This window comes from Manis javanica, chromosome 6 (genome assembly GCF_040802235.1).
Source record: "Manis javanica isolate MJ-LG chromosome 6, MJ_LKY, whole genome shotgun sequence".
In the NCBI taxonomy this organism is placed as follows: Eukaryota; Metazoa; Chordata; class Mammalia; order Pholidota; family Manidae; genus Manis; species Manis javanica.
In genome coordinates, this window is record NC_133161.1 from 70,166,136 (window position 1) to 70,193,943 (window position 27,808).

At 35.1% G+C, this 27,808-nt stretch overlaps 1 protein-coding gene across 3 annotated transcripts in view; it reads right to left on the reverse strand.

Annotated features, from left to right (window-relative positions):
* Positions 1-27,808, reverse strand: part of VPS50 (VPS50 subunit of EARP/GARPII complex) — a 151,167-nt gene that overhangs the window by 16,457 nt on the left and 106,902 nt on the right. For 2 of the 3 annotated variants that reach the window (XR_012132305.1, XM_073238826.1), the window contains exons 18-22: positions 20,911-21,087; positions 19,454-19,572; positions 17,436-17,542; positions 8,417-8,538; positions 1,402-1,482 (exon numbers count right to left, since the gene is read on the reverse strand). Coding sequence is in view for 1 of the 3 variants with exons in the window: in XM_073238826.1 (XP_073094927.1) it covers positions 1,402-1,482; positions 8,417-8,538; positions 17,436-17,542; positions 19,454-19,572; positions 20,911-21,087 (606 nt within the window). In the remaining 2 variants the exon portion in view is untranslated. Of the gene's footprint in view, positions 1-1,401; positions 1,483-5,418; positions 5,546-8,416; positions 8,539-17,435; positions 17,543-19,453; positions 19,573-20,910; positions 21,088-27,808 lie in introns of those variants that run through there. The other variant, XR_012132306.1, reaches the window with a different exon arrangement.

Below are 27,808 nucleotides of genomic sequence, written 5' to 3' on the forward strand. Positions count from 1 at the left end.
ACATGGCTGGGTCAAACAAGAAGCCCTGACTCTGGAAATGAAGTTCAGGAATAAATGCATAGCAGAGCCAAGAAAACAAACCAGTTTAAGCCAGAAGACAGGAAACTGGATTGGAGTTTATTCATTTACTCTATGAACATTTACTGAAGAAATGCTGTGTAGCAAGGTAAGTGCTATAAAATATACATATACATATATATATATATATATATATATAGAAATATATAAAAATATGTGCTGGACAAAAAGATCTTACGAAATGGTCAGGGAGGTAGATGAGATGGATACAGTTTATTTCCTCTATGTAAAGAGCACTCACTAAATATCAGTACATTCCTCTCTCACTTTACTCACATGGCTGCTCAAAGATGCGACCTATCACTCTGCTTTCACTTTCTTCCTAGTTCTTATCAGTATTTGACACTATGTCATATATTTGTCTGTCTTTCTATCCCAATATATACAAATTTCAAAGACAGGAATTACCTTTTTTGTGCACTGATAAATTTCTAGTACTTCAACAATGTCTGACATGTAATAATTATTTCAGTAAGTATTCTTAAAAGGAGGATTACATTGCTATACAAAAGCTTCAGTAACAGAAGCATGCACATAATATAGATTATGAGAAGAGAGGAAAATGACTGCTTATTTGTGTAGGTGACAGAATAAAGGAACATTCAGAGAATCCTGGGTTAATGCAAATGCAGAGAAACATGCTGAACAACATGGCCAACCACAAGAAATTCTCCTATTTTAAATGTTTGTTACCTTAAACACTATAGAGGATCAGCCCTGTTTTGCTACCCAACCTATTTTCTTAAAACATGCATTATATCATGTGACACAACAGTCAAGAATCTGGACTCCCTACTACAAAGCCAACCATACCCAAACTTTCTCCTTGAATCTCAAGGCCATTTATAAAGTACTTCCACTCTCAGCAACACAACTCTTCAACATATACCAGTGCCCCAGTCAAAAGACTGCCAAACCGGGCCGAGCTTCCTCCCACAGCAAGGCTCTTGTTCAGTCTCTGAACCTTAATTTGAATGCTGTTCCTTCTTCTTTTCCCCAGTGATCCCATGCCTAATCTTCACAGACTACCACAAGTCTCCTTTCTTCCTTTAGTCATTCACTGACATCCAGTTTTCACATAAACTTGTCCTGTCATTGAACTTGTACTGAATGTATAACTAAAATGTATTTTTTCATGTATACTAGTTTTCACTCTAATCAGACCATAAGAAGCCTCCATTTTACCTCCTACAAGAACTCAGTATAATATTAAAAACTCAGGCATTCAATATATATATAGAGATACATACATACGTCGATGATTGGACGGCTAATTTCTTTTTTACATTAACTTCAAAGAATTGATTCTAATTGATTACTTACCAGATCAATAAGGCTTTCTTGTATTCTGTTTAGAGTTGTCCTTAGTCTACTACTACTAAGGCCTAGTCCTGTTGATTCCAACTGTAAGAGAAAAAGGCATGCTACATCACTCTGGAGATAATCTCGCAAATTTTGTAACTTCTAATTAACCAAAGTTAAGAATCTGATGAATTTTCAGTCAGATACCTAGCCTTCAGAGGGTTTCCAAACTGCATTAAAAAATTCTAAACCATCACGTAAAACCTTAGCCCTTAAGGGAACAAGAAAACTATTTTTACATGTGCATTTACAGGTCCCATAACATCTATCTTCTAAGGAATGTGAGAGTTCACCAGAATTTCTTCCCCACAAGTTATTATTTTTAGTCATAAAACTTGAGATTTTAAACACGAATAGGCTCAGAAACAAAGGGAACAGATGGTGGTTACCATAGGGGTGGAGGGTGGGGGGAATGGGTTAAACAGGTAAAGGAAAAAAATTAGAGAGTATTTCGTATCTTGACTTGGGCAATGAGGGTTAGATGAGGTCATGAGGGTAGGGCCCCAGTGATGAGATTACTGCCCTTACAAGAAGAGGTACCAGAGAGCTTGTTCTCTCCCTGCATGGGAACATGGAGGAAAAGCCAAGTGAAGAAACTGCTAACAGCAGCAATCTGCAAGCTATGAAGTCCTAACCAGGAACCAAGTCAAAGTGTACCTTGCTCCTAGACTTCCCAGCCTCCAGAACTCTGAGAAATGAATTTTCATTGTTTGAACTATCCAGTCTATGGTATTTTGCATAGCAGTCAAGCAGACTGAGACACTCCACATCCTTGTCAACTCTTGATATTGTCAATTCTTTTTACTGTAGCCCTTCTATTGGATGTGTAGTCACACTGAATGTGCTTTTGTGTACAATTTTCTGATAAACAACATCGCTTCATGTGCTTATTAGCCATTCACATCTTTTTTTGTGATTATCCGTATATTTTGCCCATTTCTTAATTACATTGTTTGTGTTATTGAGTCATAAGAGTTGTTTACACATTCTGCAAACTTGTCCATCCTAAATATTTTGAAAATTTTTCTCCCAGTCTGACTTGCCTTTTTGTATATATCTTTTGAAAAGCAAAAGTTAACTGTGAAGAGTTCTATTTTATCAGTGTTTTCTTCTACAGTTGACAGTCTTTGTGCACTTAAGAAGCATATGCCTAACCCAGGGTCACAAGGATTTTCTAAGTTTTCTTCTAGAAGTTCCATAGTTTTGGATTTTTTATTTAGGTGTATAAACAACTTATTTAAATTCTTGTGTATGGTATGAGGAAAGGTTCAAGATTTTGTTCACCTAAATATATCTAAATATTCCAGGCACTATTTGCTGAAAATAGTATTTTTCTCCATTGAATAATTTTAGCATCTTTTTCAAAAACCAATTGACCATATGTGTCTATCTCTAGTCTCTATTATGTTGCATTGATCTATAGATCTATTATCAGGCCAATACAATGTCTTGATTACTGTAGTTGTAGAGTAATCCTCTGAAAAGAGGAAATGTTAAGTCTTCCAACTTTGTTCTTCAAAAAATGTTTGTTTATTCTGGAGCCTTTTGCTTTTTGTGCCAATTATGAAATATGTTTGTCAGTGTCTTCAAAAAAGCTTCCAAATTTCAGTTGGGATTGTACTTCATCTATAGACCAATTTGGGGAGGTTTCCATCTTGACAATACTGTTTTCTGATTGAACATGATATATCACTTGGGATTTATTTAGATAAACTTTTTCTTCTTTCTCAGTCATATTATCTATTAATCTAATCTTAAGATTTTTCATGCTATTATAAATTGTTTTTTAATTTCATTTTCTAATTACTCATTCTTACTGATTTTTGTATATTAATACTGTATCTTGGGAGCTTCCTAAATTTAGTTCTAGAAGCTGACTCTTGGATTCCTTAGGGTTTCCTATATACATGATGTTATCTGCAAATAAGGACAATTTTACTTCTTTTCTAATCTGCATGCCTTTTATTTCTTGTCTTACTTTACTACAAAGGCTAGAGCCTCCAGAACAATGTAAAATAAGTGGGTGAGAGTGAGAGTTGACATCTTAGCCCTGTTTCTCCTCATCTCAGATAGAAAATATTGAACCTTTTCCATTGAGTATGTTAGCTATTTCAGAGATGCCCATATCATGTTGAAGAAACTCTCTTCTGTTACTAGTTTTCTGAATTTCTATCAGAAAAGCTTTCTCTGATTAGATGCTTCCTGTTAGAAACTCAGAAAACTAGTAACAACACTTTTTTATCAGGAAAGCATCTGTTAGATGCTTTGCTTTCTCTGAATCAATTTAAGCAATTATCACTTTTTTTCTAAGGAAAACATTAATATAGTGATTTACATCAATTAATTTCAGAATTGGATTTTTAAGCTATTAAACCAATCTTATATTCACAAGACAAACATCACTTGGTCATGAATCAATTTGCTATTTCCTTAAGGATTTTTTAAAATCTATGTCCATGAAGTTTATGACCCTATAGTCATGTTTTCTTGTAGTATCTTTGTTTGGTTTAGGAATCTTAATATTGGCCTCATAAAACAAATTGTGATTTTCTTTTCTTCTACTTTCTGAAAGTTATTATTAAGTGTTATTTGATATAGAGTTACAACTTTCTGTTTCTCCTTAGCTTAATTTTTATGAATTTGTCAAGGAATTTGTCCATTTCATCTAGTTTGGCAGATTTATTGCCATAAATTTTTCATAGTATTTCCTTACTATCCTTTTAATGTTAGGATCTGTAGTGATGACCACTCTCATTCTTGATTTAAAAGCTTGTGTTGTCTTCTTTTTTTTCTCTATCAGTGTGGCCAGTTTATCAATTTTGTTCACATTTTATAAGAACCAGTTTTGGGATTCATAGATTTTTTCTTCTGTTGCTTTCTATTTTCAATTCCTTTGTTTTCTGCTCTTATTATTTCCTTCCTTTAGTCACTTTAGGTTTAATTTGTTTCTTTTCCTAATTTCTGATTATTTATTTAGCATTTATATCTGCAAATTTTTGGCCAATGTTGCCTCAAATATTTCTACCACATTCTCTTTCCTCTCCATCTGGTAGTCCTACTTATATGTATGTTTGACCATTTGATACAACTTAACATGGCCCCAAGGCTTTGCTCATTTTTGTTTCCTGATTTTTTTTCTCTATGTTCTTCATTTTGAATAATTTCTATTGATTTATCTTCAAGTTCACATATTCTTTCCTCTGTCATGTATATTTGGCTGTTAAGTACATTGATTTTTTTTAAATTGCTGAAACTGTATTTTTCAATTCTAGGATTTTCCTTTTTTTTTTTTATTACTGTTTCTACTAGAATTTAATTCTTTACTGTGATGTTCATGCACTTAAAACATGTTTTGCTTTATTAATGATAGTTATAATAGTCCATTTTAAATCCTTATCCATTAGCTTCTACATCTTGAGGTCAGACTATATTGATTTTCTTTTTATATAAGAATGTAGTCTACTTTTTTTGTTCTATTTAATTGTGTAAAGTTGGATTGCATCATCAGTTTGATTCTGTAGACTGTGGATTCTGTTGTTTTCTCTAATGATACTATTTCCTTCGTTTTGATTATCCAATTTCCTCAGCTTGGCTTGGGCTACAAACTGTTTCTTTTGTAACAGTGTCAACTTCTGTTCAGATCTTTCTTCTCTGACTGGCTGCAGTCAGTATGTTCCACATAAACATGACTCATGGGTAAGAGATGGTTGTAGACAGAATATGGAGACCCCCCCACCCCCCATCTGGGTCTTTTCATTCATAACTTCTCCTTGCTCTTTTCAGTGTTCCCAGTTTCCTACTTTTCTGGTTACCCAATCCATAAAGACTGCTGGTTTTCTTATGCTTGCCTCCACTCCATGTGGACTGCACTTAGTCCGGGGATGAAGGCCATGGAGATGGAATTTATTTTTATAGTTTTCCTTTCTTTCCCCAACATTCACACTAGATGAACTCCCCACCAGAGTCTATATGCTTTACCCACTCTCCAGTATCTTCAGGTAGTTGCCTTTTGTGTAAGATCCAGATTTTTATACTTGTTTTCTGAAGGGAGTAACATTCAGTAAGATCTTAGTCCTTCATAACCAGAAGCAGAAGTTAATTCAATCTTAAATGAAATAGAATCACAGAAACCGAATCACAGACTCAACAAAAAAACAGTTTCATTAAAGAAAGGTAAATTTAAATGACACTCACAAACTATTGTCAAGTAAGAACTGTCATAAGACTTTCTTGGATAAGAAATTAGGACATCAATCCATGTATCTTAAGAATCTACTGTGTGCTTACTATTATGTTAAAGTAAGCAACAGAATGGTCTTCACAAAAGAATGTGAACCAGAAGGACAAAGAAAAACATAACTGATGTGGTGAACAATGAATGGAGGGCTGGGGGAAAGGCAAAACAAAGTAGTACTGCGGTGACATTATTATAATAGCATCAAATAGATCGAATACATAATATATAAACTACATAATAAATATATATTAAAATATTATATAATAAATACATAAGAATAACAAGGTAGTAGGTTATGACTAGTTCCATGAAGAGCAGGAGTTTCTGAAGAAATCAGTAAGAACAGGAGGTACCCCTTAGCCTAATGCCTACACTGGGTTCCCCCAGCCAATGACTTTCTAGAATCCCTAGGAAATAGATGTTTATTTCTCCACAAGCAACACCTACCTACATTCACTCATACAAGTGTTCTTTCTTCTGGGAGAGAACAGATGTACACTGTTGTTCCCATTCAACCTGTTACCTGATTCCCTTCCCCTTCTGCCACCCAAGACTTAACAGCTAACAGGGCAATTTGGAATATTTATTTATTTATCTGAATATGAAAACTTCTAGGATTTCTGATGAAATCTTATTTTGAAAAGCTTATTTCCTTAGGAAATTATAAGCTACCTCTCCAAACTTAGATGCTTATTTGTGCATTTATTTTCACTGTCTTGTTCCAAAAGGGATTTAAAGCAATTAACTGAAAAGAATATAACCTTGCAAGGAAATAAACCAAAAACTCTCAAGGATGTAAAAGTTAAGTAAAGCAAAATATGGGTAGAAAGTAAGACAGAGTGTTTAAGAATTTGTACAGACACCCTTTTCATAGAAATTCAAAGTATTTGTTTTGCTTCAAATGTGTTTCCTTCAGTTTTGAAGAATCAGAAATAGTAGGGTTTGAATTACAGGTTATTCTGTTTGAAGATATGCATATTTTCAATATTCACATGACAGATAAAAGCTAGTATTAGTAGGCATAATCTAAAAATAGCAAAAGTCTTCCCTGAAAAGTACAAGAGGCAGAATAAATGCTATATAGTTAATCTCATACATACTGATATGCACATTTTGTATTGGTTCCTATAATATAAACTGTTTCTACTATGACATATGGGTAGACACCCATGTTAAGGATAGAAACCCTTATAAGTGACAGCTAATTGTTTGAACACAATGAAATAGTTGTTACTGAGTCTTACACAGTTGAAAATTCTTTTAATATAAAATGCATTTAATATAAAAGATCAATGCTTTCTTTAAATATAACAGATTTTAAATAAAATATGTGGCATGTTTTACAATGCACCTAACTAAACTTTGCTAACTTTTTCAGGTTCTAGTAAACTTCACCGTAAACAAATCTGTGCCAGTATATGAAAAAAAATATTTTTTTCAGCTAGAAAGTGATACCCCAAAGCATTTAGTCCCCAAAAGCTTCTGAAGGGCCCTTTTTAAACAATCTTATCCATAATGTGGTACAGTACTGTTCTATCCAATATGATAGTCACTAGTCACATTTGGCTATTTATATTTAAAGATAAATTAGCTAAAATTAAATACAATAAAAAAACTCAGTTCCTCAGTCACACGAGTCACATTTCAAGTTCTCAGTAGACACATGTGGCTAGTATTGGGCAGTGCAACTATAGAAAATTTCCATTACTGCAAAATTTCTCTTGCACAGTGCTGGTCTAGACGATAGCCCAGGAGACAGAAGAAGAAGGCTCATCTAGAAGACTGATTCTGACAATTAGCTAAAACTCCCTTATGTCTTCCTTCTTTAATACTTATGCACCGAGTTTCCAAATTCAAAGCAATGAATTAGTACATATTTTATAGTAACATAAATCCTGCAGCAATATTTGTCTCTGATTATATTAGTATTCTAAGGAATATTTTGTAGAATTAAGAAAACAGGGAATTCAGATTCCATCTTAAAAGTTCACATCTTTGATATACTTGTAATAAAGACAAGGATATGAACACTTATACAATATAGTTACCTAATAAATTTTACATATTTTTAAAAAGGTACAAAATTTAGTATGTGAAAGTTAGTATTATCATATATTCAGAGGATGCCACAGTATGCTTTTACACAGAAAACTGTCAAATATTTAGGTGAACCAAATATCAGATTAGTTATCTACCTGATATTGTGTTGTTCTCAGGAGCAGAGAAATATAAACTCGGTAAGAACTTTGGAAACGCCCAAAGGAGGTATAGGAGACATTAATTCTGTGGCAGGCAGATGGTTCAGCTCAAAGATTTTCAATTATTTTAATAAATACTTGCCATTATCTTCTGAAATTAGTAGTGTCTGCTAAGGTTGTTAGTCAATACTTAAAATGTCTCATTTACTGTGTAGTAATTATACTCAGGCCAGATTTAAACAAGGCAACCTGAACATTTTTCATTGCCAAAATATGTCAAGGTTAGAAACAGACTCTGCACTGTTTCTGCCCAAAATTTGAATAACATACAATATGTCTACCATATCAAAGTTTAAATAAAATTAATATATAAATAAGGCAATTAGGGAGACAGAAAGCTGGTATTAATTATTTTGTTGGGTTTCTGATGTATAGTTTTCAATTTTTTGTTATTTATGTATTTCATAGAGGATGAAAAAGTTTACTTTATATTCTAAAAGTAAATAAGTAAAACAAACTTTCCCCCCAAAGGTTGACTTACTGAATCATTCCGACCAAAAAATGTATATATTGCATATAAGTAATAATCAAATAGCTGAGACATGAAATGGATAACATCAAAGGCAATTGGCTTAAGAATATTCATCATCTGCATATATTTACCTGAAAAGGAAAAAAAATTAAGTGGAACAAAATTAAAATCTGTTAATCTGTAATTATAAAAAGACAACAAAAATACTTAACCAAAGTACTTTTTAAAAATGAAATATTACATTCCTCATCACAATAGCCACATTTCAAGTGTTCAAAAATCATCTGGACTACTGTACCAGACAGCTAGTGGCTACTGGACATCACAGATACAGAATAGTTATACCATCTTGGAAAGTACTATTAGACAACACTGATATAAATAATACCTACAAAGGTGTTTTTATATCATTATATTTTACTGTTTCTCAAATATTCATGGAAGTCCTATAAGGACAGTATCACTTCTACAAATGACATTGTACATACAGCACAGTTCCTCAATCTTGGAGATTCCATTTAAAGTAATTTCTTCAAAAATGTTTAAGCATAATAAAACAAAAGACAATGTCTTTGAGAAAAAGTGGGTTTTTTTTAATAAGCTTATATACACACAGCAAAGTAAAAAAGAAGAGAAAGGACACATGGAAGGCACTTCCTATTCCTGAATCCCAGCTCTGTGAAATCTTGTCACTGGCTAAGAACACTTCTTTATCGCTACATCACTCAAGAGCTCAATACTCTCAAAGCACCAAGAAAATATCCTCCTTGTCCCTTCCTTTGGGAGATGCTAATATTCTATTCTCTTTCCTCTAAATATATGATACCATTACAGAAAAAAATTTAAAAAGCCAAAATTCCTGCATTTATTAACTTGTTAATGTACTTGAAGGATGCATAGGAAAGGGATTGAGTCAAATAACAAATAGTAACAAGTTCCTAATTGTGTTTCTTTTTTACAGGAAATAGGAAAAGAAGCACATCTGTACAAAAAATGCTCTTCTGCAGAAGATGTTTAAACAGGCCATTTGCTTAATTTCCAAATGAGAAAATAATTCAGGTGTTTAATCTACTTCATGTAATTGCTATAAATTTTAAATTGGTACTACTGAAGACATCATGACTCAAAATACATTAACTGCAGTAGAAAAAAATGATAAATGTACTTTAATGGAAATGTCTACTATCAAAACCATTTCTTTATTCTCTAAGAACTCAGTGCATCTGTCTTCATTTACACAAGAGGTTATTCTAAATAACAGACAGATGGTCAGGAAGAAAACACATACACATCAAAAAGTAAAAGCCATTGAACTCAGATTCTTTTCTTACTCCTATTTACAAGTCTTCAGTTTCAGAATCATCTTTTGTAATTATTTCAAATAATCAGACACATTTTTAAAAATCATAATATTTCAAAAATATGCTCTTAGAATATTCTGGATCACTATGCAGATATTTTATCAACTAAAACATACATTTATTTAGACCCCTGCTATTTATACATAAAATAATGTGACACTGTGAAGAAGAAAAAAAAAAGGAAAAATATTATGCCACATTATTTTAACCTGTAAAAGAGAAAAAGTAGTGTAAGTAGAATGAAAATATCTGGGTTGATAAATATCTAGAATACAAAGCTCCTCTCCATTCCTAATAAAAAAAACATCTTATTTATAATAATAGATGTCCCCCATCACTCTGAAAAAAAATTTTTTTAACATTCTCATTCATTAATTCAAGACATTTAACACTTTTTAAAGGCATACTATACACTTGGCCCTGTGTTAAGACACAAGGAATTATGCAGAGCTCCTGCTCTCATACCTTAAATGGTTATATATGGAAGGCAGCCATCAATAAGCAGGCTGCCAGTATATTAAAGTATATAAGGGTGAGAACTCCATTTTTCATGTTCAAGAAGACAAAGTAGGTATTTAAAAGACCTAAGGAGGCTTATATACCAAGCCCCCAGACTTACTTAAAAGAGGATTTTCAATGAATTAAGCCTGTATCTATGAAGAAAAGGGAATGAGGAAGTAAAGGTAGGTAGGTATGACCACCAGAAAATGAGTAATCTTAAAATATTTCTAGACCAGGAATTGGCAAACCTTTCCTGTAGAGGGCTGAAGAGAAGATAATTAAAGTTTTGTATGATACAAGTTTCTATGGCAACTACTCAGCTCTGTCTCTACAGCATAAAAGTAGTCACAGACACAACACAGAGAAGACAAATAGTGATTTTACAGCATCTTACTATGTTAATGGACAGTGACTGTGAAGGGGTATGTGGGGGGGGACTTGGTGAAGTGGGGAGCCTAGTAAACATAATGTTCTTCATGTAATTGTAGATTAATGATACCAAAAAAAAAATACATGTAAGAAATATATAAAAAAAAAAAAAAAAGAAAAAAAAAAGTAGTCACAGACAGTATGCAAACATATAAGCATGGCTGTAACGCAATAAAACTTTATTTACAAAAGTGGCCAGACTGGTTTGATCTGCAGGGTACAGTTCGCCAATCCGTATACCAGATGACAGACAGTAGATGGCAGCAAGTTGACAGACATATGCAAAGAGGTCAATAAACCATAAGAGCACTACAAAGGAGGTAGAAGCCATCTGGTAGGATGGTTGCTGACTGCTTAGAATCAGAAGGTACAGCAAGAGAGCTAGGGCAAGAAATGAGACTGAAAAAGTATGAATTAATTGAAGGTCCACATATGGGAAAAACTACCAGTCTGCATATTTCCCTCCACCACTATCCCTCACCAGCAGTACAGGCTGTCAGAATTTTCCCGCAGACAAAAACAAAAGAAAATAAAAACTGTTAGCATTTCTCTCTAAAAGAAGCAAATAAACCAAACAAAAAAATGAGCAAACTTAAAAAAATAAATTAGAAGAGCTAAGGCTAGTGTGGATGTCAACACGACAGATTAAAATCTACCTCATTCTGGGAAATTGGAGATTTGCCTCCCAAAAGTAAAGGCTGCTAATAAATCTAGCTAACCCTGCTCTATCTATATAAAGTTCTCAGTTGGGATTCCTACCGAGTCAAAGAGCCAGCTTGAACAGGGCTCTAGTTAATAGAGGACACCCACAACAGCTATATAGGCCTTCTATTTTAGATATGAATAGATAATCAAAAATCACAAGGTCCATAAGGAAAACTCAGAGAGTGAAAGTAAAAAAGAAAAACTGCTCCCAGAGGACACAAAATAATTCAAGCTAGAGAAATATAATAATTATGCATATTTTAAAAATATGCATAAACACAAGAGACTATGGAAGAACTCTTAAAAATAAAAAATAATATTTTTAAAATAAAAATTAAAGAAATGAAAAAAAGGAAGTCTTCCAGAAGGTACAGCAAAAAGACAAGAATATGGAAAACATTAGAGAAAATCTGAGAGAGATAAAGAGGCAATAAAGGGACTGAATACTTGAGTAATAGGAAATCAAAGAGAAAAGAACAGAGAAAATGGGAGGTAGAAATCATCAAAGAAATACTAGTGTCATTCACACCAGAGGAACACAAGAGCCTTCAGACTGAAAGGGTCATGGACTGCCCAACATACTTACTGAGAAAGGACTCACAACAGTAAAGAATTTTGAAACATCAAGGGAAAAAATACTAAAAGCTTTCACACAGAGAGAAGAAAGTCACCTGCAAAAAAGTGAACAGAACATTAGAGGTTTTCAACTTTCTGAGGAAATATAATTTTTAATCTTCAATTCTATACACAGCTAAATTGCCATTGCAGTGGAAGAGCAGAATAGAGAGATACTCAAACAGACACAAATTCAAAATGTTTATCTCTCATTACCCTTTCCTGGGAAATTACAACTAGAAAAAAGAAACGGAAATGATGAAGAAATTGCCTGCCTCTATGCTGGAGGCAAGGAGCAGCAGGGTGCGAGACTCCTACCTTTCCCACGAGCTCTTCCTCACTATTCCATGTGTACGTGTGAGATGGGCTGCCTTAATAAAAACATAAAAGCATGGCTCTGAAGTTAGCCTGCTTAGTTCTAAAAATGTGGTCAGTGGTTCAAGACACAGCTCTGATGCACTCTACTCTCCCCTTTTTCCCTTCTAGAGTTGCCTACAGGGGCACAGGGAGAAGAGTGGACAGCATGCTTTGGAAACAGAATGCTGAGGAAAGTTATCCAATATACAGCCCAGGTGACCAAGAAAGGCATCTCTTGCCCAATTATGAAATACAAGAAGTTTCTATTACTGCTTCCAACCTATGTTATAACCTCTCTGAATTTTGTCCAGTGATAAAAAATTAATGTTCCTGATTTCCTCTATTCCTTGTGAAGCATGAAAATAAAGAGCTTGCTGGCTCTAGGATCACACAACCTGGGTTCTACCACTTAACAAGCTGTGTGACATAAGGCAAGTTACTTATCTTTGAGCTTCAATTATTTGGTGTGTAGAAAAGGCACTTTGAAGAATTTATGAGAAAATTCATGTGAAATGTTTACAGAGTACATAATAAGGGAACAAGAAATCTTAGTTATGGCTATTTTTCAAATAATTATAATTATGATGAATGCACTAAGGGAAAAGTACAAGGTATTATGTGAAAGGAACCTAACCTAATGAGGAAAAGCTTCAGAGGGGAAGCACTGTTTAAACTCTATCATCCTAAATGTAGACCAGAGTCCTGCACACTCTTGGGGAAGAAGATGCACAGAGGGACTGAAGAGAAACCAACCAGGCAGCACCATGGACAACAACTACAACTGGGAAGAGAAGAGCGGCCAACCCCACCAAGTTCAGGAGAGGCACTGACAGTATGCTGACCATGCAAAAGGTGGTCCGGGGGCGTTCAGTGAGCCACAGCTCTGTGCTGAGGAGGGAACACAGGGTAAAGAGAAGGTGCTGGAGGCGTGGTGGAGGGGAGGACAGGGCCAGGGCAGGGGAGCAGTGGGAGGAATGCAGGATTTCTTCCATTGTGGATTATGACAAGAAAAGGGAAAAGTGTTTCTCCAATATTCAAAATTTTTTAAATTAAAGTTTGTCTGTCCAACATTATTAGGCACCTAAAAAAGTGAAAATTGCTTGGCTGGGTGTTCTATATGCTGCAAAGATGATGCAAACTCTCTTTTCATCTGTAAGAGATGACATGCTGATTGGGCAAGAGCCAAAACAGAGCAGAGCTAGAAGGATGTTCATTACTCTTACTAGAGTACGCCAAGTTGAGAGATCACCAATGGATATAAACAGCACATAAAAGCAAACTGGAAATGCTATAAATGAGGCATAAAGGAAAGGAAGGAAAAGTTAGAAATTTAGAAAAATGTAATGAACAATGAAGTGAAGACCACAGCAAAAACTGAACTGGCCTGTTTACATAAGTCCCTTGCTACCAGTTTTTATTCTGTTTTTGAATATTATATCTTAGCCCCCAAAGATCCAATACAATTTTCCTATAACATGTAAGGAGGGACACCTGATCAACTTCTTGGATCATCCTCTCAAAACACCATGCTGCATATACAGCTATCAATTCATAAAGTGTAAGATATAAATTCATATAAACAGTAGTAACAAAAATAAAAGTATTTTTAGAGAAACAGAGTTAGTGGAACGCAATCTAAATTAAACAATGATAAATTATTTTTCCTTAAACATCCCATAGGAAAATGCTAAGTTTCTTAAAAGGCAACTTTTAATGTTATGCCCATACAGTAGTTTCAAGGTAAATCCTGAGGCATGTGCTGGTTTGTATTTTTTCCAGCTGCTAAAGTAAAAATTTCGTAGTAAGGTCTGTAGTTTTTATAAGCACAGATTTTGGCACCTATATTCTGCTCCTCAGACCTATCATACCCACACGAGTGAAAGCTACCTCCAGGAGAGAGAACCTTGAATAGCAAGTCTGTTTCAGTGATGAAGACACATTCCCTAAAGTTTCTCTGCCTCTGTCTGCAAGAAATTCTAAGGCTGACAAGATTTTCTCTTTACACAAGCAAGCGTTCTGATTAGTCCTCCATCACTTGTGAAAGCCTCCCTTTAGCCATTCTAATAAATTTAGGTACTACCTGGGGCTGGGAAACCCCATTAACACTCTTTTGTTTAATCTCACCTAATTATCTGTCAAATAAATACTACTTGAAAAGGATGTTTTGAATATGTCTTTAACTACTGAGTAATTAGTTCCTTCATCTTCCTAGGCACCAAAAATTAATCTTATTTACACAAATGCACTTCTGGTTTTCTAAGAAGAGACATCACCTTTACCAGTTTATAATCTTCAAGCACCCCTAGGCATTAACAACAGGCTCTGGAATAGTGCATTTGTTAGCTGGAGACCCCTGAGTGAGTGTCAGGAATGTTCTATTTTATGAATATGTACAAACTGAAGATAAAGACATCACAGTGAGACAGAAAGTCGTAGGCACAGAAGTCTGCTGGGGGGTGGGGGTGGATAATGACAGCACCTAATCCCAGGCCTAATTAGGAAGACATGAAAGTTAAATTATCATATTAGGTATTGTTTCCTAATTGCAACTCCAGTAAAAGATCTGATGGTGGTGAAGGCTGAGATTACAATGGTCAGATTCTCTTCCCAAGTAAGATTTATTCAGACTGCTCTGCTTTATGGGGCTGACAGACCAAAAGGTCCACCAGAGTACAGTTTTTCTCAGTTTCTATAAATCCACTTTAGGAAACAATGTCCACTATGTTGATCAGGGATCCTTATGTAAGAATCGGTTGTTACTATCTTCTGGATTTAACAGCAGCAGCACACTGATACCGTAACATCCCTTTCTTAGATAATGAGGATGGCAGAATGCATTGTTTCTTCACTTCCTTATGCCTATACCAAGAATTAAGGAGTTGTATTTGCTGTTTACATTTAACTGAATAGAATGTGATTTCCCCCCTCTTTGGTTTTGTTTCAGCCTTATATTTGATTTGAGTCTACTGAATACATGTTGTTTAGAGTAAAAGCAACATGGCAACTCCTTTTTGAACTGGGTGATGGAAAATAAATATAAACAACGACTTAAATGTGGTTGATTATATTTTCCACAATGATTCCCTCTACCCCATGCCACCCTGCACTCCCTGTAAGATTATGTATCCTTGTTCACTGCCCTGGACTTGCAGTGCCTTCCTGCGGAAGAAGTATACTTTTCTCTCCTACAGTGAAGCCTGACCTCCTATGGCACTGACATGTCAGAGGAAGTATCAGGGTGCCACCTCAGAGCACAAGCTTTGAGCGTCCTAAGAGTCATGTTCAAGATTGGTGCTCTCTTTCAGCCTGCATCACAGGATGAAGACACACATGGAAAAGAAAGAACTACGAACACCAGGAGCCAACAGGTACCACCTAAACCTCTGTGGTCTGAAGCCACTGCTGTGTAAGGGCAGTTTGTTACTCCAACACAACCAAGCAAAAACTGCTTTCATTAAACTACATCTCAAGCAGTGTTTCATATACTGAAAACTACAGTGAATCCAGAAGGCTGAAGAGGATAACACAGATTTTTTTAGTATCTTTCAGTAGGGACCACATAAAGGAACTGTTAGTATCTTTCAGTAGGGACCACATAAAGGAACTGAGTGCACTGACCTGAAGAATAGATTGAAGATGGTGGGGAGGAAAAGGAAAGGAAGATCAGTATAATTACTAAGCATACCTGAAAAGTGACCATATGGAAGAATAAGAGAAAAAAAATGTGGACTTACTCTTTTTGTTTTTAACTGCAGATTTAAGAACAACAGAATTACAGAGGCAGATAGATTTTGGTTTACCATAAGGAAGAGATGTCTACCAATTAAATCAGTCTAATAGAATGAGTAAGCTTGCAAAAAAAATGCTTCCAGTGACTGTGAGACATGAAACAAACGGCTAGATGGCCACTACACATTAGGGGAATTACAGAAAGAATCCCTTATTTTATAGGAATTTATGCCAGATGACCTCTCAGAACCCCTCCAATTCTGATTCTGTAAATTCTAGAGACTAAAGATGCTTTGCTCAGCTAGCTCTCTTGGATGAAGAAGAAAACCTAATCTCCCTGCCATATTCAGACATAAAATTGTTTTTAAAAATCTCCTTTTTCTGTGTGTCATGAAAATATATACTTTTCTTTTCTTCTCAATTCATTATTACTTTTTCACTGTTTTCCCTAAAGGAATCTGGACCTCTAAAAAACATTTTGTCCATTTTATCTTATTCATTAATGAAATTCAGAAATTATCTTCAAAGAACACAGATCATCTTATAAGAACTAAGAATAATCAAGCTAGACATTAGGAAATTACCATCTCCATAAACAGAATACAGAGAATTTGAGAGAAAATCACTAAAATTCTTGACTGGTATATGACTTAATTAATGTGAGAAACATCTTTACAAGTTATTTGTCGAATGTACAGACTTATTTGTGAGATATAAAGTCTGAGATAGCATATAAAATGTTGAAATGCTGACATTAAAAAACCCACATCATCTTCAAACCTGAGTATTTTAAATGACATTTCTTCATGTTATTTGCCTTCTAAAAAAATCATCAATAAAGGTCTTATCTGTAATAAGAACAACTCTTGCTGAGGTGTGAACATTAAGCCTGTAGAACTCTTGTGTCTGAAAATGCCAGAGAATACTATTAGCTCTGCCTATTTGACAGGAAGATTGCAAAGACCAATGAAACAATTAAGTATAAAATACTGCATAAATGTAAAACTGGTACTATTGTCATACTACACATATCTCTAACTCACACTGATAATTTTTCATTACACTTCAATTAATTGGAAATTTTTTTAATAAATGGAAGACACATATACTTACTATGTAGTTGGCTGAAAAAGGAAAACTGACATTAATGTTGGTATTATACTATGTGGAATCATTAAAATGAGAAAGCATTGACATGTGACACTCTTATCCTTTACTGCAGTGGGAACTGGAGTATACAATGAAAACTCCAAGTAAAAACCATTTGGTAATAAAAGTAGACTAATTTAAGTGCTACTACAATGTTTGTTTAAAGAAGTGTGGTTACTTACCAACAAGTCTTATTACGTTCAATGTGGTATTTGTTAAAATGGGTGCATTCACTTTATTTAGACTATAATCTGATTTCTTCCTGCTTTTTAGGGTTTCTCGAGAAACACTTAATAAGGAGAAACAAAAGAGTTGCAATTAGGGTTGTCAATCAGTAAATCAGTAAGTTATTTAACTTAGAATCGAACCCTCATTCAAGAAACAGGTGCTAAAAACCTTACCATGTTATCAGGTAGGGACAGAGAGATTATCCTCTTTCACTTATAGAGCTTTTATAGTTCAGAGGGGAAGAGAAATTAGTAAGCAAAGGAAGAAAGTACTATAGTGTATTTCTTTGATTCTGAGATATTAATTATCAACCATTAAAAGAAGCTATGTCACACTAAATAAAAAAATAGATGTTTTAGGTACATTACACATCAAATATATCAAGCATCCTGATTTCACTGCTACCATCCTAAGTTCATGCAAAAAGCATCTCGGTGTCAGATTATAAATATGAAAAAATACCCTCCTTAGAATGTGAGTTATGTATAAGGTATAATGGTTGAGTCTGGGGTTGTATGGAGGCACTAGATTCAAAGGAGAAGTAGAAGTTATATGGTAGGTGCAAAAAAGGGGACAACATGTAATAACGTCAGAGGTCAGAGAGACCAGAGTATACCTGGAGAAGTTCAAGGCATTCACAATGAGTGGGCCGGGGAAAAGCAACAAGAAAGGAAGTAAGTAAAAGCCAGATCACTGAAAGCAATCAGCCTAAAGAGTATGAAACTTATCTTGAATGCAGTGATGAGCCATTAAAAATTTTCACCAGGAAAACGACATGACCAAATTTGTACATAAGAAAAAAATGTATAAATCTGTATCCAAGACCAGATTAGAAGGGGACAAGACTGGAGAAAGAAACCAAGATAAGGGGGTGAGATTCAATAATCTGACACCATGATGCTTTTTGCATGAACTTTGGATGGTAGCAGTGAAATACAAGAATTCAAGAGACATTGAGAAGTTGGGATTGGCAGTAATTGTCACCTGATGGGCTGCAGTTCGTAGTTCACATTATTCATACTTCTTAGGGTAAGTTAACAAAGTTTAGGAGAGTAACTGCATAGCCTTACCAAAATGCAATATATACACATATAATGGCAGACAGCTATCCTACTCATTCATTTCAATTTATTAGAGCTCTCCTTTTAGCCAAAATACACCCAAGACATCCAACCAAGTCCAACAAAATAGTTGGACTCAGTTCATGGCTGAACATAGATGGAGATACTTAAATATCATACATATGTGAAAAACAATGGAAATAAATTTTCCCAATTAAAATATCCACAACTCATGCATTGTTTGCTTTTGAGGAGAGATTTTTATCAATCAGGGTTTCAAATCCATCAAGTAACTAGGTATTTTGGGAGTAAAGGTCAGAGAAGAATATACTTAAATCATTAAACATAAGAAGTATGTTTGTGTTCACTAAGTGTGTGATAGCTATGAAATTAACTTGCATTATGAGTATCATACCCACTTAACTAAAAGATAAAAAAAAATTCTTATATAATTATCAGAGGAGAGTTTATCACAAAAGAAAATTCAAGTACAAAATAGGAACCTTAACAGAAGGCTCAAGAGTGGACATAAATGACACTGGAAAGACAAATGGAGACTTCCTGTGAGGCCAGGACTTCACATACAAAACAAACTACTGCTTTCCTCCACGAGATTTTCTGATGTATGTGAAACATAAACTGCCAGGCAGCACTTATCTTATAAACTGAAGTTTGTTGTTCCACAAAAAACCACTGATCTCTAAATTAAGAGCTCTTTGAGTATGCCCAATATTTTATAAAACTACATTTTTAGTCCTTCAGGAATCATTTTTAAAACACTAACTTCTGTCACATGACATTTAACAGAAAATTTTAATTTTTAATTGTTTTTTCTTAACCTGTAAAGAAAATCTTGTACATTAAGCATGCAACATACAATGTGAAATACAGTACAATCTAAGGACAATTACCTTTTCACAGGAGCATCGCCTGTTTGCTCATCCACATAATCTCGTTTCAGTTCCTCAGGAACATCACTGTCACTGTCATACTCCTGATAGGCACTTTTTTCTTGTTCATCAGATTCATACTGAAGAGACCACAGTATATTCAACAATGGGTAGAAAGAACCAACCTTTCTTAGTCTTTCAATACAATAAAAATACTCAATTTTATAAGAAATAGCTTACAGAAGTTAGTTCTTAATAACTTAGTTTTAATTTTGCAATCAGGAATCATATTAACCTTCCATTTTCTTCTTCATCATCTACCTTAATTAGTTCAAAAGAAAAAAGGGAAATAAAATACAAGCATTATACCTACAAAAATTTGTAAATGTCAAAAAGAAAAAATTAAATATCCATATAAAGAAAATAAAGACACAAAAACAAACACTTTGCTCAGTCGTAAGACAGGAAAAAAGGATACATTTGATTTAAAACAAAAAAAATCTTCTCTTCCTCCAAGTGGTCTGGCCATACTTACTTCCATTTTGTTAAGTCATTATGAAGAGGTTGGCATTCTGGCACTCTGGAAATGTTAATTCAGTTCAATCAACACAAACACCACACATGCTAATGTTCTATCCAATTCACTTTGATGAGAGTTAATTCCAGAGCAGCTTAGAAAATTAGGCTTAGCACCTAGGACCTACTGAGAGCAAGGACAGAATGCTGGATTTCCTCTTGAGAGGAAGGGTGCTTTCCTAACACTTCCATCATCTTCACGGCACCATAGCCCAGTGCCAGGACAGGAGAGGAGAGTGGAGTCCACGCACAGCAAGGAAAGCAGTGGCTTCAGCATCAGCATCATCGATTAACAGTACAAATTAACATGATGAAATAATGGCTAACATTCATTAAGTTCTACCCAAGTAATGTGCTAAATGCTTTCATGAATTACCTCACTAAATCTTCAAAACAATTCTATGAGGAAGTTTTATCCCCATATGCCAGTTGAAGAGACCAGAATGATGACAACATGGAAAGAAGGTAGTCCCCTAACTCAGCAACTATTTTTGAGAGTCTAAAGCATTATGACAGGCCATAATAAGAGGGTAGTCGGGAAAAAAGGTGCAGCTGATCTATTCCTTCACCCATCTATCCAACAAATCATGTAAGTATGCAGTACAGATAATAAACTCCTACTCATCTAGTAATTTGGTAATAATACAGAGTAATCCAATATGAACATAAAGTAAACATAAAGGCCAATTTATCTTTCAAACGGACAATGTCAACAAACCATATTGTAAGCCCTTACCTGTAATAATCACGGTGTAGAATCACGGGTAGGTAAGTATATAGGTAGGAGAGTGGAGACTGAATGGATGGATAAATCTAGCCAACTACCTCACTTGTTGAATAGGACATTTTTCAATTCAAAAATCTCATTTATGTCCCACAATACGTTTTAAAACACCACATACCCCATTAGAAGCCAGGACGTCTTCTGTTTCTTCATCTTTGTGGTTGGCTGGAATTTCAAATGGATTGCCACCACTACAGTACTGTTCAAACAAGGTCACTGTTTTTGAGGAAGTTGAGGCTGGCTGCTTACTAGGTGAAACTGAAGGGGAACGAGACTGTTCCATGAATTTAAATTCCTAGACATTAAAAAAGAGAGCCAGATATCTTTTAATAAAAGTAATAAAATTCAAATACATCAACATATTTCATCAAAATAAATGTAGTTACTGAAAAAGCTATTTGATCCTGATTTTTTCAGTTATTCACTCTTAAATCGTGAAAGCTGTCTAAAAGCTCAAATTTAGAAATACATGTTCAGAGGATTTCCTAAAGCCAGCTCAGCTGCTGATACCAATTAAAATAGTGTCATCTGCATCAAGCTACTTTAGACTTTATAGAACTGCAGAGAAATTTTTTGAAAATAATTTTAAAAGATAATTCTAAAAATTTTAACAGAGCAACAGAAGTCCTAGTACAGTTTTAATCAATAAAGTCATTTATAAAAACTAATTGCTGTTAGGTCAAACACCTTGCAAACTTGTATGTACCATTTAAGATATTCTATATGAATACATCAAAAACAAAGCATGAAGGATATATCTGTCTATTATACTGGTGACTGTAAGCTTCCATTTATTTTCCTTCATATACCAAGAAGCAAACAACACAAACATGTACGTTGAGGTCAGAGGACACATCTTCTAGACCTAACTTGCCATTAATCCATTATATCCCATTACCTTCCTATACAATATTGGGAATATCACCAGGCTTCCCTGTGCCTCAATTTTCTCTCATCTGTAAAATGAGACAGTCAATACAGAATGAGAATTACAAAGGCTAAAGAGATGTAGCACCCAGTCCAAATAATGCATTTCCCAGATGAGAAAACTGAGGCAGTCCACAGGGATTTAGTTCCGAGTTGAGAGAGAGAGGAAGAGATGGAATTATCTCTGAAGTTCCTCTGATTTATAAAATTCTTGATTTGATGATTTTTCACAAAAATTGAGTATACATTTTTTTATACCTTTAAATTTTTTTAGTATTAACCCCAAAATAAAAATTTTTCATATTTAGTGATAATTTTCTTAAAAATTATACTGGCTTGTTAAGTTTCAAATGATATATTTATTTTCTTTTTAAAGAGCAACTACACATTAAAGCAGACCCATCATAATGCTTAAACATCATATCATTTTTATAACTCAAAACATTGGATGACTATAAATTAAAGAAAAATTTTTTTAAACCATAGCTATAGGAAAACGTGTAAAGTGAACACTATCTCAACTGTGAATCTTTTTTTTTTAAATTTTATTTTGGTATCATTAATCTACAATTACATGAAGGATGTTATGTTTACTAGGCTCCCCTCTTCACCAAGTCCCCCCCACATCCCCGTTCACAGTCACTGTCCATCAACATAGTAAGATGCTATAAAATCACTGCTTGTCTTCTCTGTGTTGCACAGCCCTCCCCGTGCTCCGCCCCAACACTATACATGCTAATCGTAATGCCCCCTTTCTTTTTTTCCCACCATTATCCCTCCCTTCCCACCTGTCCTCCCCAGTACCTTTCCCTTTGGTAACTATTAGTCCATTCTTGGGTACTGTGCTTCTGCTACTTTGTTCCTTCAGTTTTCTTTTCTTCTTATGCTCCACATATGAGTGAAATCATTTGGTACTTGTCTTTCTCCGCCTGGCTTATTTCACTGAGCGTAATACCCTCTAGCTCCATCCATGTTGTTGAGCATATTAGCATTAGTTTTTTTCTTACGGCTGAGTAATATTCCATTGTGTATATGTACCACTTCTTCTTTATCCATTCATCTACTGATGGACATTTAGGTTGCTTCCATATCTTGGCTATTGTAAATAGTGCAGCGATAAAAATAGGGGTGCATCTGTCTTTTTCAAAGTGGAGTGCTGCAGTTTTGGGGTCCTAGAAGTGGAATTCCTGAGTCAAATGGTATTTCTATTTTGAGCATTTTGAGGAACCTCCACACTGCTTTCCACAATGGTTGAACTGATTTACATTCCCACCAGCAGTGAAGGAGGGTTCCCCTTTCTCCACAACCTCGCCAACATTTGTTGTTGTCTTTTGGATGGTAGCCATCTTTACTGGTGTGAGATGATATCTCATTGTGGTTTTAATTTGCATTTCTCTGATGACAAGCAATGTGGAGCATCTTTTTATGTGTCTGTTGGCCATTTGAATTTCTTCTTTAGAGAACTGTCTATTGAGCTCCTCTGCTCATTTATTTTTTTTAGATAATTGTTTTTTATTGAAGGGTAGTTGACATACAGTATTACATTAGTTTCAGGTGTACAACACAGTGATTGTACATTTATATACATGATAATTCTAGGTACCAGCTATCACCAAAACAAGTTGTCACAATTTTTTGACTATATTCCTTATGCTATACATTACATCCCGGTTACTTACTTATTTTACAATTGGAAGTGTGTACTTTATTGTATTTTATTTATTTATTTATTTATTTATTTATTTATTTATTTATTTATTCATTCATTCATTCATTTATTGATTGATTTTTTTGTGAAGGCAGCATTTATTGATATTTTACAATTGGAAGTGTGTACTTTATTTTATTTTATTTTATTTATGTATTTATTTATTCATTCATTCATTCATTCATTCATTTTTTTGTGAGGGCATCTCTCCTATTTTTTTTGATCAAATGGTTGTTAACTACAATAAAATTCTGTATAGTGGACTCAATGCTCAATGCATAATCATTAATCCACCCCAAGCCTAATTTTTGTCAGTCTCCAATCTTCTGAAGCATAAAGAACAAGTTCTTACATGGAGAACAAATTCACACATAGTGAATAAGTTACATGGTGAATAGTACAAGGGCAGTCATCACAGAAACTTTCGGTTTTGATCATGCATTATGAACTATAAACAGTTCAAATATGAATATTCGTTTGATTTTTATACATGATTTATATGAGGATATGACATTGCTCTCTTTATTATTAATTTTAATAAAATGCTGAAGTGGTAGGTAGATGCAAGATAAAGTTAGAAAACATAGTTTAGTGTTGTAAGAGAGCAAATGTAGATGATCAGGTGTGTGCCTGTAGAGTATGTGTTAATCCAAGATAGACAAGGGCAATAAAACATCCACGGATGGAGCAGCTTTCTCTCAGAACGGGGGAGGGGGGTAGGTTCTAAGCCTCACCTCTGTTGATCCCCAATTCCTCACCTGGTGGCCCCCCTGCGAGGGCCTTGAGGCCCTCCCTTGAGGAATCTTACCCGTCTCTGGCTAACCAGTCATCTTCCGGGGCCATACAGGGAAATGTAAAGTTGGTAAGTGAGAGAGAAGCCATATTGTTTGAAAAGGTTAGCTTTTTACTTCTTTGCAGATTTATGCCCTGTGGCTTCTATGCCCAGCATTTATCTTGAGGTATCTTTACCACTTGGAAGAATTGTGATACATGGTAAATTTGATATGAGGCATGAATTCTATTTATGGGCTGTAATTAGGAAGGAAGAAGAAAAGCTATAGAAGTAGCAGGCGGAAGAAAACATGGGAAGACTGATTATTTCTTTGACATACCTTCTTGTATAGTAACTTCAGCATGTATAGGTTTTAAACTACTAATTGAATTGCACACACACATTAACATAATAGGAATACAGTTACATAACCAAAGCATACTTATAATTACCAGTCATCTCCAGTGAAACCAAGACAACCAGTTAGGCACCTTAGGCATTTGTGAAAACTTATCTATGATATGGTAGATATTATCCAACTGAACTTGAATAGTCTGAGAGAAATCAGACAAATTAAAACAACCCATTCCTGTGGACTGTTCACATTCCATATGTTCTTTTAACAGTAAATAGTCTGTAGTTGTAAGATTTTGGAGGGCTACAATTTGCACTTCTCCTAATTCCTGGTTGAGTTCCAACAGTGTGGATCCAGTCAAATTTGTTGTTTTACTGAATGCACAGGCCAGCTTACATATCTCCTTCTTCATTCCCATGGCAAGTCCAGGAACCAGTGGGATGAGTGCATCTACACCTGTAGCAGTGCGAGGATCTTTGTTGGGGTTTTTTGATGATCAACTTCTGGTATGAGTTTTCCAGAGAGTGCTGATGTTGGAAGTTCTTTTTCATATCGTATCTTAGTTCATTTTTGGGATAGCCAAATTAGGCTTTGATCCTCTCTATAAGCACAAACAAACCCTTTGCCTACACTTTTATATGCCCTTTATACCATTGTGTAGAACTCATTGGAGGTCACCACCCAGGAACTGCCTTTTTTTTTTTTTAAGAGAAAGAAATATTATCAGAAATGAGTAACTCCATAGCCAATCATCTGACACCCTTTAAGTGATCAAAATTAAGGATATTTAAAGCATGCATTAATTGTTGATTTACAATTAGTTTTATCCTATCAAGGAGTAATCCCCATTTTCTTTCTTTTTTTTTATCTTTAATCTACACTTACATGAAGAATGTTATGGTTACTAGGCTCTCCCCTATAAGAGGTCCCCCCTATAAACCCCTTTACAGACACTGTCCATCAGCATAGCAAAATGCTGTAGAATCACTACTTGTCTTCTCTGTGTTGTACAGCTCTCCCGTTTCTCCCTCAGCCCCATGCATGCTAATCTTAATACCCCCATTCTTCTTCCCCCCCTTCTCCCTCCCTACCCACCCATCCTCCCCAGTCCCTTTCCCTTTGGTAGGTGTCAGTCCATTTTTGGGTTCTGTAATTCCGCTGCTTTTTGTTCCTTCAGTTTTTCCTTTGTTCTTATGTTCCACAGATGAGTGAAATCATTTACTATTTCTCTTTCTCCACTTGGCTTATTTCACTGAGAATAATACACTCCAGCTCCATCCGTGTTGCTGCAAATGGTAGGATTTGCCCTGTTCTTATGGCTGAGTAGTATTCCATTGTGTGTATGCAGCACATCTTCTTTATCCATTCATCTATCGATGGACATTTAGACTGCTTCCAATTCTTGGCTACTGTAAATAGTGCTGAGATAAACATAGGGGTGCATCTGTTTTTCTCAAACTTGATTGCTGTGTTCTTAGGGTAAATTCCTAGGAATGGAATTCCTGGGTCAAATGGGAGGTCTGTTTTGAACATTTTGATAAACCTCCATACTGCTTTCCACAATGGTTGAACTAATTTGCATTCCCACCAGCAGTGTAGGAGTGTTCCCCTTTCTCTACAGCCTCACCAACATTTGTTGTTGTTTGTCTTTTGGATGGCAGCCATCCTTACTGGTGTGAGGTGATATCTCATTGTAGTATTAATTTGCATTTCTCTGATAATTAATGATGTGGAGCATCTTTTCATGTGTCTGTTGGCCATCTGTATTTCTTCTTCTTTTTTTTTTTTTCAGAGGGCATCTCTCATATTTATTGATCAAATGGTTGTTAACAACAATAAAATTCTCTAAAGGGGGGTCAATGCTCAATGCACAATCATTAATCCATCTTAAGCCTAATTCTCCTCAGTCTCCAATCTTCTGAAGCATAACGAACAAGTTCTTACTTGGTGAACGAATTCTTACGTAGTGAATAAATTCTTACATGGTGAACAGTACAAGGGCATTCATCACAGAAACTTTCGGTTTTGATCACGCGTTATAAACTATAAACAATCAGGTCAAATATGAATATTTGTTTGATTTTTATACTTGATTTATATGTGGATCCCACATTTCTCCCTTTATTATTATTATTTTTTTTTATTTTTAATAAAATGCTGAAGTGGTAGGTAGATGCAAGATCAAGGTAGAAAACAAAGTTTAGTGCTGTAAGAGGGCAAATGTAGATGATCAGGTGTGTGCCTATGGACTAAGTATTAATCCAAGCTAGACAAGGGCAGCAAAACATCCACGGATGCAGAAGATTTCTCTCAAAATAGGGGGGGCGAGGTTCTGAGCTTCACCTCTGTTGATCCCCAACTTCTCACCTGATGGCCCCCCGGTGACTGTGCCTGTCTTAGGTTGTTCCTCCCTTGAGGAACCTTACCCATCTCTGGCTAACCAGTCATCTTCCGGGGCCATACAGGGAAATGTAAAGTTGGTAAGTGAGAGAGAAGCCATATTGTTTAAAAAGGTTAGCTTTCTACTTCTTTGCAGATTTATGCCCTGTGGCTTCTATGCCCAGCACTTGTCTCGAGGTATCTTTACCACTAATTATCTTTACCTCGAGAATTATGATACTCAGTAAATTCGATATGAGGCATGAATTCTATTTAAGGGTTGTAATTAGGAAGGAAGAAGAAAAGCTATAGAGATAGCATATGGAAGAAAACATGGGAGGATTGATTATTTCTTTGACATATCTTCTTGTAGAGTACCTTAAGCATGTATAGGTTTTAAACTACTAACTAACTTGCGCTCACATATTGACATAATAGGAATACGGTGACATAAACAAAGCAAATCTAGAATTAACATCCATCTCCAGTGAAGCCAAGAAAACCATTTAGGCACCCTAGGAATTTGTGAAAATTTGTCTAAAATATGATGAATATTGTCCAACTGTACTTGAACAGTCTGAGAGAAATCAGACAAATTAAAGCAGCCCATTTCTGGGATCTGTTCACATCCCATATGTTCTTTTAACCGTAGATAGTCTATAGTCATAAGATTTTGGAGTGCTACAACTTGCACATCTCCTAATTCTTGGTTGAGATCCAACAGTACAGATCCAGTCAAATTCGTTATCTCACTGTAGGCACATGCCAGCCTAGACATCTCCCTCTTCATTCCAATGGCAAGTCCAGGAAATGGTGGGGTGGATGCAGCCACAACCACAGCATTATCCGGATCCCTGTGGAGGCTTTTTGATGAT